This window comes from Dipodomys merriami, unplaced genomic scaffold (genome assembly GCF_024711535.1).
Source record: "Dipodomys merriami isolate MVZ:Mamm:240054 unplaced genomic scaffold, mDipMer1.0.p SCAF_63, whole genome shotgun sequence".
Classification (NCBI taxonomy): Eukaryota; Metazoa; Chordata; class Mammalia; order Rodentia; family Heteromyidae; genus Dipodomys; species Dipodomys merriami.
In genome coordinates this window covers 6,401,224-6,414,350 of record NW_027206213.1, presented here as the reverse complement: position 1 = coordinate 6,414,350, position 13,127 = coordinate 6,401,224, and the positions used below count along the sequence as shown (strand labels likewise).

The window sequence follows — 13,127 nt, the reverse complement described above, 5'->3', positions numbered from 1 at the left end:
AAATAGCAGAAGTCGCGCCTAAGGTAGGGATCAAAGTGAACAGGAAAGAAACCACCTTATCCACACGGCTATCTTAGCACTCTACTACCACCACCCAGAGCCAGAAACTCCGCCCGACACCCTTGATGGACAGCCACCTTTTGCAATCAGCTTCCCGTTCACTATAAACACTCCTTACTTCTCCCGCCCATTGCTTCCTTCCCTCAACCAATCAGAAAAATGGGCGGGATCATCCTTGTGGATTCCAGTTGTTTTTTTTTTCTTTAAAGAAGGATAGACAGTGCACCGCGTTACGGCTGAGGAAAAAACACCTCAAGAGCTAAGGGGAGGGACCTCTGTGATGAGCACGTCGATCTGCCAATGAGAGGCCACAGAAGCTCTAAAACCCGGCCACCTAGATGGGCGGGGCACGAGTGGGGCCTGGCCAATGGCGGTCTGGCGGACGGAGGTTGAGCCGCGGTGGGTAGGGTTAGTGTGAGAGGTGCGGCGGGGGAGGTAATGATGGTGGTGGCGGCGGAGGGAGGCGGGGGAAGGGGGTGCTGGGCGCGGAGCGGAGGCTCGGGCATGGCTCCCTAGGGTGGGGGACGGTCTCCGGGTGGTCCGTCAGGGAGGGGGCGGGTGGAGGGGCGCCGTCCGCCTGCGGGGCTGCGGACCTCGGCTCCGGGGAGAGCCGCGGCTGGCTTGGCACTTCCATGTGGCTCCGCCGGGGATGGAGGACTCGGTGGTGGTGGCGGCGGCGGCGGCTGCCGCTGCGGCGGCGATGGAGGAGCGGCTCTGAGGAGGGCGCGGGGGCCACACTCAGCCCGGCAGCGGGATTAGAGGTGTGAGGAGCGGGTGGGAGGGGGCGAGAGGCGGGGCCGGGCTCGGGAGCCGGCGGGGGTCTCGCGGCCGTGTCTAGGTGACAGGGACGGCGGCGGGCCACCGCCTGCCATGGCCAGGGGGGCCGGAATCTGGACTCGGTGCCCGAGGACACCCGGGGCTCCCGGAGGCTGTTCCCAGAGGATGGGGGCGGGGAGGCGCCGCACCCCGCGCCCCGCACCCCGCGCCCTGCGTGTTCCTCTAGCCCTGCGGGTCCCTGCTTCACCCCCCAGGCTGGAGTTTCCATTTCCCTGCTCTTGGCAGCCTGGGTGAAGGGGAACCCAAGTGGCCTGGAGCCGGGGACATTGACCTCCCTGTGCCTGGCGATTTCCCTCCACTCCCCGGTTCCCATCCATTTCCCCCTCTGACTGAACGACAGCCAATCCTCCCTGCTCCCTACTTTCCCTCTCCCCCCCCCCCTCCCCCAGCAGCATATATTCCAGGAGTCAAGTCCATTAATTACCAGCTGAAAAACAAAGTTTATCAGAAAGACTTCACGCCTCCCCTCTGACTGGCCCCGGGGACATTAAAAGGCATCCTGAGACTTTCCCGCTCTGTTCTCCCTTCTGTGGTACTGGGAGGAGCAGGTAGGGCCCCGACTGACTGGAGTCTCTGGATGGTCATTGATGCCCAGTTACCTGGTTTTGCTGCTCCTTGTCTTCGGTTTGAGCTGGCATTTCTCCCTTGGTATCTTACATCCTTTGATGTGAGTGGCTTTTGAGGCCGTTGTTTTGTTTCATTGTTTGAAAAACACGTAGACCACTGGTACTGTAGGTTGCAGCCTTATCTAGTCACTTATGCCTTTCTTCTCATATTCTTTCTCTCATTATTTTCTTTTGTTTTGCTTCCCTCCCTCCCCCCCCCCCCCCCAGCCCTCCAGAATACATGTCACATAGCCCCGAATGTGGAATGGTGATGTCTCCGTGAGGGAGCTTCCTCTCACTCATCCTGTCATGTATATCATACTGCTTTTGACTGGGCCATTCATCTAAGATGGGATTTACCCCGTGAAACTGGGAGAAGACTTATGGACTTCCAAGCATCATTTCAAGTAGTAGTTGAGTTTTAAAAAGTACAGACTTACATGTAAAGCTCCTTGGCTTTGGACCTTCTGCTTTATTAAAGCTGCTGTGTTGCGAATCCAGAAGTGTTCCAGTGTATTGACCCATCACCATGGCTTCAGTTTGGAAGAGACTCCAGCGCGTGGGAAAACATGCATCCAAGTTCCAGTTTGTGGCTTCCTACCAGGAGCTGATGGTTGAATGTACAAAGAAATGGTAAGATGTATGTGGGGGCTAGAGTTTGCTGTCATGTGGCCTAAACTCTTGAGACTTTGGATACAGTGTACAAGTTAGAATGTAGAAGCTGGGCAGGGTGCAGAGAATGCTAATAAGTATTGTGATGTGTGCTGTTGCTGCTGGTTCTGTCCCTGTGGGTTTTAATTACTGTACTTCAGTGTGGCTCAGAGGACTGTAAGTGGGAGCACTCTAAGTGCAGTAGATTTGGTCTTGAGGTCATTTGTCATTAGTGTTAAATAACTATAATTTTAAGGAGTCATGAAGAATGGGCACTGAAATGTTATAGACTCATATGCATGGTTCTATTCTTTTTCTTCAAACTGGGGTTTGAGCTCAATGCCTCATACTTTTTGCTTGGCTGGAGCTCTACCACTTTAACCATGCCTCCAGTCCTTTATTACATACATGCTTTAATGTAACATATCTACCTGTTTGAACAGTCTTAATATAGAAGTCTATAGTCTACAGATTGATAGTGATAGTTATTTTATATTCTTGGTTTTTTTCTTTTATTTTGTCCTCAAGATAATGATTTTTTTTATTATTTGAATAATGAAATACTAGTCCACACAACCTTAGAAATTCTTTTGTTAAATGCTTAGTCAAGCAAATGTATTTTCCTTTAATTGAGTAATGATATACATTTCTTGGCTGGATTTAAAGAAGCAATTAGTAATGTTCATCTGTGATTTGCTTATTTCCACTTGAGCAAAGTAAATTTGGGTCTTTTCACTGCCCCGAATGATAAGCAACAAGAATTCTTATTTAGTGAGGAAAAAAAATTAATCTTAAGCAAATGATCCTTTGGGTTTTGATTTACTAAGCAGTACTACTGCGAAATAAGTTTATTTCGTTGTCTACAAGGACTGTAATCTCATGTCTTTAATAATGTTATTTTAAACATCCTTTAAAATTACTGTTATAGAACTCATACAGAATATTCAGAAATTTATTTGGGAGCTAGTTTCTGAATGGTTTTCTCTTGAACTTGTTAGGAATGTTACTTTAAGATCAACTTAAAAAGGCTTCCAGTGATTATTTTATTTCAGGTACTTTTGATTAGAGTTAAATACAACATCCTCTCCACCTTCAAGGAGCTTACACTCCAATGTATAAATAACTTCACTGTGATAGGAGCAATAATTCAAGTGTGTTACATAGGGATCTTTTTTTTTTTTTTTTTTTTTTTTGCGTCTGGGCTTGGTGCCTGAACTCTGGGCCTGGGCGCCATCCCTCAGCTCTTCAGCTTAAGGCTAGCACTCTACAGCGCCACTTCTGGCTTTTTTTTTTTCTGCTTATGTGGTGCTGAGGAATCGAACTCAGGGCCTCATGCATGCAAGACAAGGCAAGGTAAGCGCTCTACCACTGAGCCACCTTCCCAGCCCGAGATCTTTTTATCTTTCTCCATCCAGTTGGATATTCCTGGGGAGGCTATTTCTCCATCATTCGGTTTTCATGTGCACAAAAGTAATAATGGTATACTTCGTAGGAAGAGTAATTGTGAAAATTGAGTTATTACAAGTAAAATGTTTGGAATAGTGTCAGGACCATTATTACCTAGAATTGGGTAAAGGGAAAATGAGGTCTTTGGACGATTTCCTGAGATTTAAGCTGGGTTTTAAAGATTCAGAGTAGTTGTCCAGGAAGCCAGGGGGAGACGTAAAGGACATTTTAGACTGAAGCAAAAAGTGAAACATTAAATATTAGGACATATGTTGGAAATTTAGATACTTTGATGTGTGTGTGGGTGGCTTAAAGGGTTACATGAGTGGAATTCAATGGGATAGGAGGTTTGAGAGGCCAGTGAGACTCAGATCTTGAAAGTTACGTGCTATAAGAAGGAGTGTGGGCTTTATTCTGTAGGTGACAGAGACACACGCAGTAAGTTTTGAGCTAAAGACACATTAGGATCTCTGTTGGAAAATCACCAGGACATCAGTGTGGAGTAAGATTCATAGTGGAAAGGATGATTTTGGCAGTATGGGGCTTCTGAACTCAGGAACTCGGGGCCTTGTGCTTGCTAGGCAGGTGCTTATACCACTTCAGCATGTGCCAGTCCTTTTAGTTATTTTTCAGATAGGTTTTTGTGCTTTCTTGCCTGGGTCCAGCCTCAGAGAACAGCCCTTCTACCTACACTACCAGCATAGTTGGGATTACAGGCATGTATCATTATACCCAGTTTGTTTGTTAAGATGGAAGGTTTTGCAGGGTCTGGCTTTGAACTTTGATCCTCTAAATCTCAACCTCTCAAGCAGCTGGTAAATTGTATCTTATGATAGAATGTTCTTCTGTACATGTAGTTGTATTATTCTGAATTTTTCTTACTCATTAAAAAATGCAGTTTAAAGCTAGCAAAAATATACTGTCTAAAGAATAATTTATCTAGTGGATTTTTTTTTTTTCAGCAGCAGGGTTTGAACTCAGGGCTTTGTGTTTTCACTTGGCTTGCTTGTTCATAGTTGGCACTGTCCTACTTGTGCCATTCCTTTTTGCTGGTTAATTGGAGATAGAGTCCTTGTACTTTTCTACCCAGGTAGCTTCAAACTGTTATTCTTCAGATCTCAGCCTCCTGAGGAGCTAGAATTACAGGCATACATTCACCAGTGCCTGGCAGATATACTTGAATTTTATTTGTAGGTGGACCCTTAAGTAGAACTTAAAAATTTTTTTCATTTTATAAAAATTGGTTGCAATGACTTTTTGTTAGTGTTTCTTTACTTTGCTTAGAGTCCTTATAATACATACAAGTTAGGTTGATTTTTTTACTCTTAATGTCAAATCATCTTTTTTTAACACTGCTAGGGGGGTTGAACCCAGAGCTTTGTTCATACTAGGAAAGTGCCCTAAGCAGAGCTATATTCCCAGCTCTACTTTTTATCTTTTGGTGGCCTAGTATTTGGACTCAGGCAGATACCTCTTGTCCCACTCTGCTACCACTTTTTTTGTATTGGTTATTTTTCATAGCAGGGTCTTCATTTATGCCTGAGCCAGCCTAGACTTTTTATTGTTGTTCCTAGACACTCTGGGATAACAAAGTTGTGCTCAGTCATTGGTAGAGAATGGAGCCTTGCAAACTTTTTTTTTTTTGGTCCTGGCTTAGAACAGTGATCCTCTATTTCTGCCTCTTAAGTGGCTAGGATTATAGATGTTAGCCCAACCTCACTCTTAAATTTTAGATATTAGTTTTAGTGTATGGAAGAGCAAAAAGATATGAAAAAATTTGGAGATCATGATTAAATAAAAGTAAAACCATTAATGATAAATCTCAACACTGGGAGAATAAGAAAATATATATTATACAAATTAGAGAAGAAAGGCTAACCTATAAAAGAAAGAACTGTATCATTAAATTTGTGCCTTGGTAGTCTGTATATATAGGGGTCATTGTCTTGCTACTTAAAAAAATTTTTTTCCCCTGAGAATCAGGAACATTTACAATACCTAGGAAATAGATCTACTGACTTTGAATCTGTATTTTAACATGGTTTATAATATACATGATTTTATGCTTAATTTTTAATTTTTTTGTGCTTATAGTGGGGCTTGAACTCAATGTCATCCCCTCTCATTGACTTTTTTTCAATTATGAGTGATGTTCTACCTCTTGAGCTGTTTTCTACCTCCAACTATTTTTGGTTAATTAGAGATAAGAATCTTTTGAAATCATCTTCTCTCAGCTCGATTTAAACCCTGATCTTGAGATCTCAGCCTTCTAAGTATTAGAATTACAGACGAAAGCCCACCAGTACCCAGCAAGGAGTGGTATTTTAATATTTTAAACCTTACCAATGATCCATTTTTGATTCCAAGAATGTACATGAAAGCTACACCGATTTCAGCATGAATTTAAAACTCAAGGGACTGAAAATGGTAGATAGGATGGGATTCAGGGATTCCCACTTCTGAACTACCAGTATTATATGGTAAGTCCTTTTCCTTTTTTTTTGAAATATAATTTTAAATTGTAATTCATATTTAAATATGTAATACAATCACATTATCCAAAACTCTAACAGTGTAAAATGTAAAAACTTAAAGTATAGAACAGTGTAAAATGTGCCTCTCATAGTTTGATACATTGTTATTGTAGAATTTGAAAACTAAAAAAGTAGTTCTTTCCAGTGTTAAAGTTTATGTAGCTGGCTTATTAGATAAAATATAAACCCTTAATTTGATGTTCCAGCTTCCTGAAGCTGATTTTAGTTCAGTTTTTCAATGGACATTTAAAAGCTAGATGCAAATATTAACTTGAATTTATGAAAGCTAGTTAAATTTTAATATATAATTTGGATACCCTTCTTTGAGTGGCTTAAACAAGCATTTGTCTGTTGACTAACAGAGTGATGTAGCAGTACTTGAGTCTTGACTTAAAGAACTTTTGGAATAAGTTAAAAAAGAAAAGAAAAGCAAAGAAAAGCAAAAGGAAAGCTGGGTGTGGTGGGTGTTGTCCCAGCTATTCTAGAGCAGGGATAGAAAGGATTACTGTTTGAGGTCAGCCAGGAGTAAACATGAAACCTTATCTGGGAAACAAACGAAAAGAGCCAAAGGATAGTGAGCTTTGCTCAGTTGGTAAAGTGTGAGACCCTGATTTTAATCTCTAGTACTCTTCCCCCTCCAAAAAAAATAAATAAATAAAAAAGGAAAAGGAAGAAGAATTAATTGGAAATATGCTTGGTGTGGTTTCAGAGTCTTTGGAAATCTAGATTTTGGAGCAGCACAGTGAATAGAGGTTAAAGGTTAAACTGACTAGAGGTGCATCTGAGATGCTAGAATGGACTAGATTATGTAAGGCCTTGAGATCATGGCTCGAGAGCTTGTGGATTTAAAGTGTGATGAGACTATTGAAAGGATTTGAGCAGGGAAATGATATAATTTGTTTTAAATTTGCAAAAGATTATTCTGAACATTGGAATATGTACTGCTGTAAGAGTAGAAGCAAGGATATCCATTAGAAATCTGTTACATGGAAGTGGCACTGTGGCTCAAGTCGGGCCAGTGCTTAGGCTCCAAGTTTAAGCCCCATGACCAAAAAATAAATAAATAAAAATAAATAAAAAAAATTACTAAAAATAAGAAGAACTCTATTACAATAGTCCAAACTGCATGGTAGTGAGAAATAGTCATATTTATATAACTAACACATACCTACCCTTCCCCACTACCACACTTTCATCAAGGTTTTACTTGTAATGAATAAATGAATCCATTTTAAATATAGAGTTCAGTGAGTTTTGTCAATTGGAAAATGAATTTTCTGAAGGTACAGTTGACTGAAGTTACTAATAGAGTATAAAGTAAGAGATAGATCAATAATAATTACATGTTTTTGACCTGAGGAACCAAGTGAATATAGCACTACTTACAGGCATGGGGGAATCTCTCTTGAAGAAAAGTTTTTTTTTTTTTTTTTTTTTTTTTGGTCAAGGAGCAATCAAGAGGTTTTTTTTTTTTTTTTTTTTTTTTTTTTTTTGTTTTAGACATCCAGATGAAGATCTTAATTAAGCAGTTAATTATGAGTCTGACCCAGGGGAGAGAAGAGGTCCAAAGCCTCTAGTATGTAGGTGGTATTTATAACAATGGGACTGTAGGAAATTTCCTATGAAATTCATAGAGATTAAGAAGGGAGTTAAGAGAGTTAAGAGAGCCTTGAGACACTTCTCCCATACAGAGGAGTCAGCAAAGAAGACTGAAAGCAATACTGAAGTGACAGGAAAGCTAGAGAAGTGCATTTTCTAAGAAGTTGAATGTAAAAAGAGAATCAAGGGAGTATTTGGCTGTGTCAAATACTATTGAAGTTGAACAAGATGATTGTTTTATTGGCAAGATGGAAGGAGCTGTTGACCTTGAAGAGAGATATCTGAGGAATATTGGGGATGAGAACTTGATTAGAAGAAAGGAAATAGATACAATGAGTACAGGTGATTGCTTTAGAAAACTTGGCTACAAAGCAGAGAACTAGGTAGTACCTGGAGAAGGACAAAAGTTTAAGGTGTATTTTTGGCATGACAGCTATTGCAGCGTGCTTGAAAGCTGACAGAAATGATTGAGCAAAAATGCATGATGTTAGAAAGGATACTAACCTTAGGGGAAAAGTCTTGGGGAGAAAGAGAAACATCTAGTATATAAGGAAAAGTTTAATTTAAGTGGAATCAGAGAAAGAAGGAGCAGTGTATGATAAAAAGGAGTAGTACTCAAGTTTATTTGATGACAGATTCAAATATTCTTTTCTACTGGCTTCAGTTTTCTTAGAGAAATAATGTTGAAGATTTAGAGACAGAAAAAGTTACAAAGTTGTGACTAGGGAAATGTATGGGGATTGCTGGGTTGTGTCAAGGACCTTCTTAACTTTGTGGTTGGAAATTTAGAGTAAGTGCCACCAGCAAATTGGCATTCTTAATCCAGCTATGTTCAGAGCTTGCATATTGGCAGAGTTGGATTTGAGCAGTGCTGAGTTTATGTAGGAATATATGGATGAGGGAGGGAGAAGGAATTAGTAAGTGAATGTACAGAAGGGTTTATGTGATGAATCAATGTAATATAAACGGGAAAAGAAGGAAAATAAGGACTTCAAAAATGAGATAGTGAAGAAGATTGTGATTGCTAGATTTTAAAGAGGTTGAATTGTTGGTTAGGATAAAAGTGCATGAGCCATGGGGCTGGGAAGGTAGCTCAGTGGTACAGTGCTGTCTTGCATGGCTGAGGTCCTGGGTTCAATTCCTCAGCACCACATAAGCAGAAAAAGCCAGAAGTGGTGCTGTGACTCAAGTGTAGAGTGCTAGCCTTGAGCTGAAGAGCTGAGGGACAGTGCCCAGGCCCAGAGTTCAGGCCCCACGACCGGACTCTCCCTCCCCCCCCCCCAAAAAAAATGCATGAGCCAGAAAGATGGGAGGTGAGACTCAATGAAGTGCTTGATTCTGAAGAATGTGGTGAATGTTAATGACAAGATATAGGTAGTAAGTGGTCTCTTTGGATTATATGTTTATCAGCTAAAACAAAATAAACACACAAAACAATATGTTTGTATATATTTATATAATTATGAAGTATGTCCATGATAATTGGTGGTTGTGTTAGAATGGAGGAAAGATTTTTGAAAATACAAAGATTTTTGGTGGTTAAGAATTTGAAGGTTAAGATAAGAGACTGATTATTTCTGTAGCTCTTGAAGTTACCGAAAACATGGGAGGAGATGGTGAGCCACCGGTCGCTCATGTCTGTAATCCTAGCCAGTCCAGGCAGAAAAGTCCCCTAGACTCTACAATTAACTAGCATAAAGTGAGATGTGGCACAAGTGGTAGCACGCCAGCTGTGAGCAAGTAGTGTGTGAAGCTCTAGCCGTGGAACCAGCAAAAAGAAAATGGTCGTAAAAAGGTAAAGGTGATGTTTGTTACCTAGTTTCTAGACTTGCTTCTGGAGAGACTTGTTTGCTGAAGTTTCTGTATTACAAATTATGTGAAAGTTGAATACTTATTCCTGGAAACAAAATTAATATAGTCATTTTTTGTATTGTGAACTGTGAAAGTCATAAAATTTTAGCAAATATTAAATACTTGTTTATAATTCTATGATCATGATCCATGGGTTAATTTTTTAAAAATGGAATTGTTACAGGGTAGTAATTTATCTACTTTTTTTGTTGTTGTTGTTGATTGTGGGGCCTGAACTCTGGGCCTGGGCACTATCTCTTAGCTCATCAAGGCTAGTGCTCTACCACTTGAGCCCCAGCACTACTTCCAGCTTTTTCTGCTTATGTGATACTGGAAAATTGAACTCAGGGCCTCATGCATGCAAGGCAAGCACTCTACCACTGAGCCACCTTCCCAGCCTTTTATCTACATTTTAAACGTTTATTTCACATGAAGTATAGTTTAACAAAATTTATTTGAAGTGGTAGCATTTTTTTTTTCTGGTCTTGGACTTAGTCCTGGAGTTCTTTTTGCTTAAGGCTTGCATTTTACCACTTTGAGCCAAGGCACAACTTCTGGGTTTCTAGTGGTTGATTGAAGATGAGTCTCACAAACCTTCCTGCCCAGCCTGGCTTTGAACTGTGATCCTCAGCTCTCAGCCTCCTGAGCAGCTAGGATTACAGGGTAAGCTACCAGTGCCCAGTGACAATATTTTTATTTTTGGAAAGAAAATGTGTATTTTTGTTTCTGGAGCAAAATCAGTTCATATTGTTTTATAACTTTATTTCATATAATTTAAAATAAGTATCGGAATAAGCAAACTAACTTAATGCCTTAAAAGTAGAATAATGTGTCATCATTTCTGTCTGTCCTATAGCATTTTTTTTTATTATGCATTTTTTGTTGTTCTGGGGATTGAACCCTGGCTTTTATACTAAGTGAATGTTCTGCCACTGAACCATAGCAACAGACTTTTATGATGTATTTTCTGAGAACTTGTTTGGAGGTTATCAGCGGTTGTTGAATTTTCAGGAGAGATGTACTTGGAGTCATGAAGGAGGAAGAAGACACTTCCTTAGCTAATCAAATCAGCTGAATCAACTCTGGCAATCAGTAGGATGACAGATTGCAGCTAGCTTGCCCTCACATCCATGTATCGTGCATTTCTTTATGACAGTTATGAGTTTTTCTTCAAAATGCTTTCTTCCTGTCATGATTTGTGTGTGTGTGTGTATGTGTGTGTGTGTGTGTGTGTGTGTGTGTGTGTGTGTGTGTGTGTACACGGAGGCTTGAACTCAGAGCCTTACCTTCTTGGTTGGCTTTGATTTGAGGGTGGTGCTCTACCACTTGAGTCATACTTTTACTTTTGGCTTTTTACTGGTCAATTGTAGGTAAGAGTCCATAGGACTCTTTTCTGTCTGGGCTGACTTCAAACTATGATTATGGGATGAAATTTTAAAGGTTGTGTGAGGAAGTACATTTAGGCTTGATTTCATTTCCTATGAGTTTTATAATTAATACAGCCAAGGAACTTAAAATTAGGAATTTCTAGAAATGTGCTATTGATGCATCAATGTATTTGTTCTAATCTTGTGGCAAATCTCAACAGAAGAAATATGTTGTGTGATTTACAAATAGTCCAGTGTGCCAAAGGAAAAATTACACAACGCAGTTTAAACTGAATACTTAGTAGGGATGTTATATTCTGCTTCAGGACTTTTGCTTAATTTCTTAAGAGGAGTTGAACTGAATATGTAAAACGGAGACAGTGAAATTTCTATTGGATGGATGTCATAGTGTGTGTGTCTTTGTTATAGTGTTCTTTTTAGGGAGCTTTGCTAATAGGCACCTAAAGATTTTCTTTAATCTGCCCTATTTTTCCTATTTTTAATTAGTCCTGGTATTGTTCTTTAAAACACTTTTGATTTTAAGAAAAATTATAAAAATTGGCCTGAATTAAAAGAAGTTATTGTTCTTAAGGTTGATACTTACGTCTAGAAGAATTTGTCAGCCTATGAATTTAAAATAATAACATTTTGAATTATTTAGCAATATAAATAGAATGGTGATAGTCTTTGAGGAGCAGGATGAGTATATATTAATGGGCATATGAGAAGAGTCATGTGCTACTTTGACACTGGATTTACTTCAGATTTACTGGCAGCTGAAGCAAAAAGAAAAGCACATTGGCTACTGTAAAATCCTGAGCTGAAGAAAGTCAATGCCCTTCTAGCTTGAGAAGGTATATGAATTTGTTACAGAGACTTAAAAAAATTTAATCCAAACAATATTTTATTATGAAAAATACACGAAACTGGGTAAGCAGTTATAATCCCAGTACTAAAACAGAAGGATCTCGAGTTCAAGGTTAGCCTGGGGTATGTAGTGAGACCCTGTCTTAAAAATAAAAAAAAAAGCCGGGCGCTGGTGGCTCACGCCTGTAATCCTAGCTACTCAGGAGGCTGAGATCTGAGGATCGCGGTTCAAAGCCAGCCTGGGCAGGATAGACCGTGAGACTCCTATCTCCAATAAACCACCAGAAAACCGGAAGTGGCGCTGTAGCTCAAGTGGTAGAGCGCTCGCCTTGAGCTGAAGAGCTGAGGGACAGCGCCCAGGCCCGGAGTTCAAGCCCCATGACCGACAAAAAAAAAAAAAAAACAACCACCTCTTTTGGATAAAATCTCCAGCTACAAAAATGCTGTTAATATATCTGTTAACTTTTATATCTGTCAACATATAATGTATCTGTCAACTTTAAGAGAATATGGATGAGAAACCTAGTTTTCTGATTAGCCAATTTAAGCCAAGGGTATAGTTTGGAAAATTGAGAAGAATAGGCATTGCAGAAAGTTTGGAAACCCTTGGTAGTAAACTTTTATTTTGTACTGTGGATTAAACTCATGGTCTAGTGCGTTCTAGGCAGTTGCTCTACCATTTAACCACACCTCCAGCCTCTTTTTGAATTAGTTTTTTTGAGGGAGGGTCTTTTATGCTTTGGCTTGCATGGGCTGTGATCCTCCTACTCATGTCACTGGAGATGATGGGGCATACCCCTGCACCTAGCCTTTGGTTGAGATGGAGCTAGCGGACTTTTACACCTTGGCTGTCCTCAGACTTTTATGCTCTAGTCTGTGCCTCCCATGTAACTAGGATTACAGTCTTGATCAATCACACCTGGCTAGTATAGGCTTTTATGATAGTCCCTAATGCTTCCTTCTTCTTTCTGGTCCTTTGTCTGTTGTTATGTTTGTATAAATTTAGTATGATAATTTCAATCTTTGAAGTATGATCTTATTCTGTTTTATGTCTTTTCCAACCATGTCCATGAGGATTCCAATTTTTTTTAGTTCATTCCAAGTTTCTTTTAAACTTTTTTATACTTCTCTATCCCTGTCTAAAAATCATTAAATGGGAAGAGCTATTTCAAAAGTAACTTACTTGAACCTATATTCATACAATAACTGGGACTTAGAAATAAAGCTTAATGATTGAGCATTAATTTGAAAAGAACTAATTTATAATTAACTTTAAAAATGGGTTAATGCATTTATTTAATAAACTTTTT

At 39.9% G+C, this 13,127-nt stretch overlaps 1 protein-coding gene across 6 annotated transcripts in view; it reads left to right on the top strand.

Moving 5' to 3' along the window:
• The window catches only part of Ehbp1 (EH domain binding protein 1), a 305,708-nt gene that overhangs the window by 24,646 nt on the left and 267,935 nt on the right, over positions 1–13,127 (top strand). For 5 of the 6 annotated variants that reach the window (XM_070004547.1, XM_070004551.1, XM_070004550.1 and 2 more), the window contains exon 1: positions 2,018–2,135. In XM_070004547.1, the coding sequence (XP_069860648.1) occupies positions 2,032–2,135 (104 nt within the window). In that variant the 5' untranslated portion in view covers positions 2,018–2,031. Of the gene's footprint in view, positions 1–1,983; positions 2,136–13,127 lie in introns of those variants that run through there. The other variant, XM_070004546.1, reaches the window with a different exon arrangement.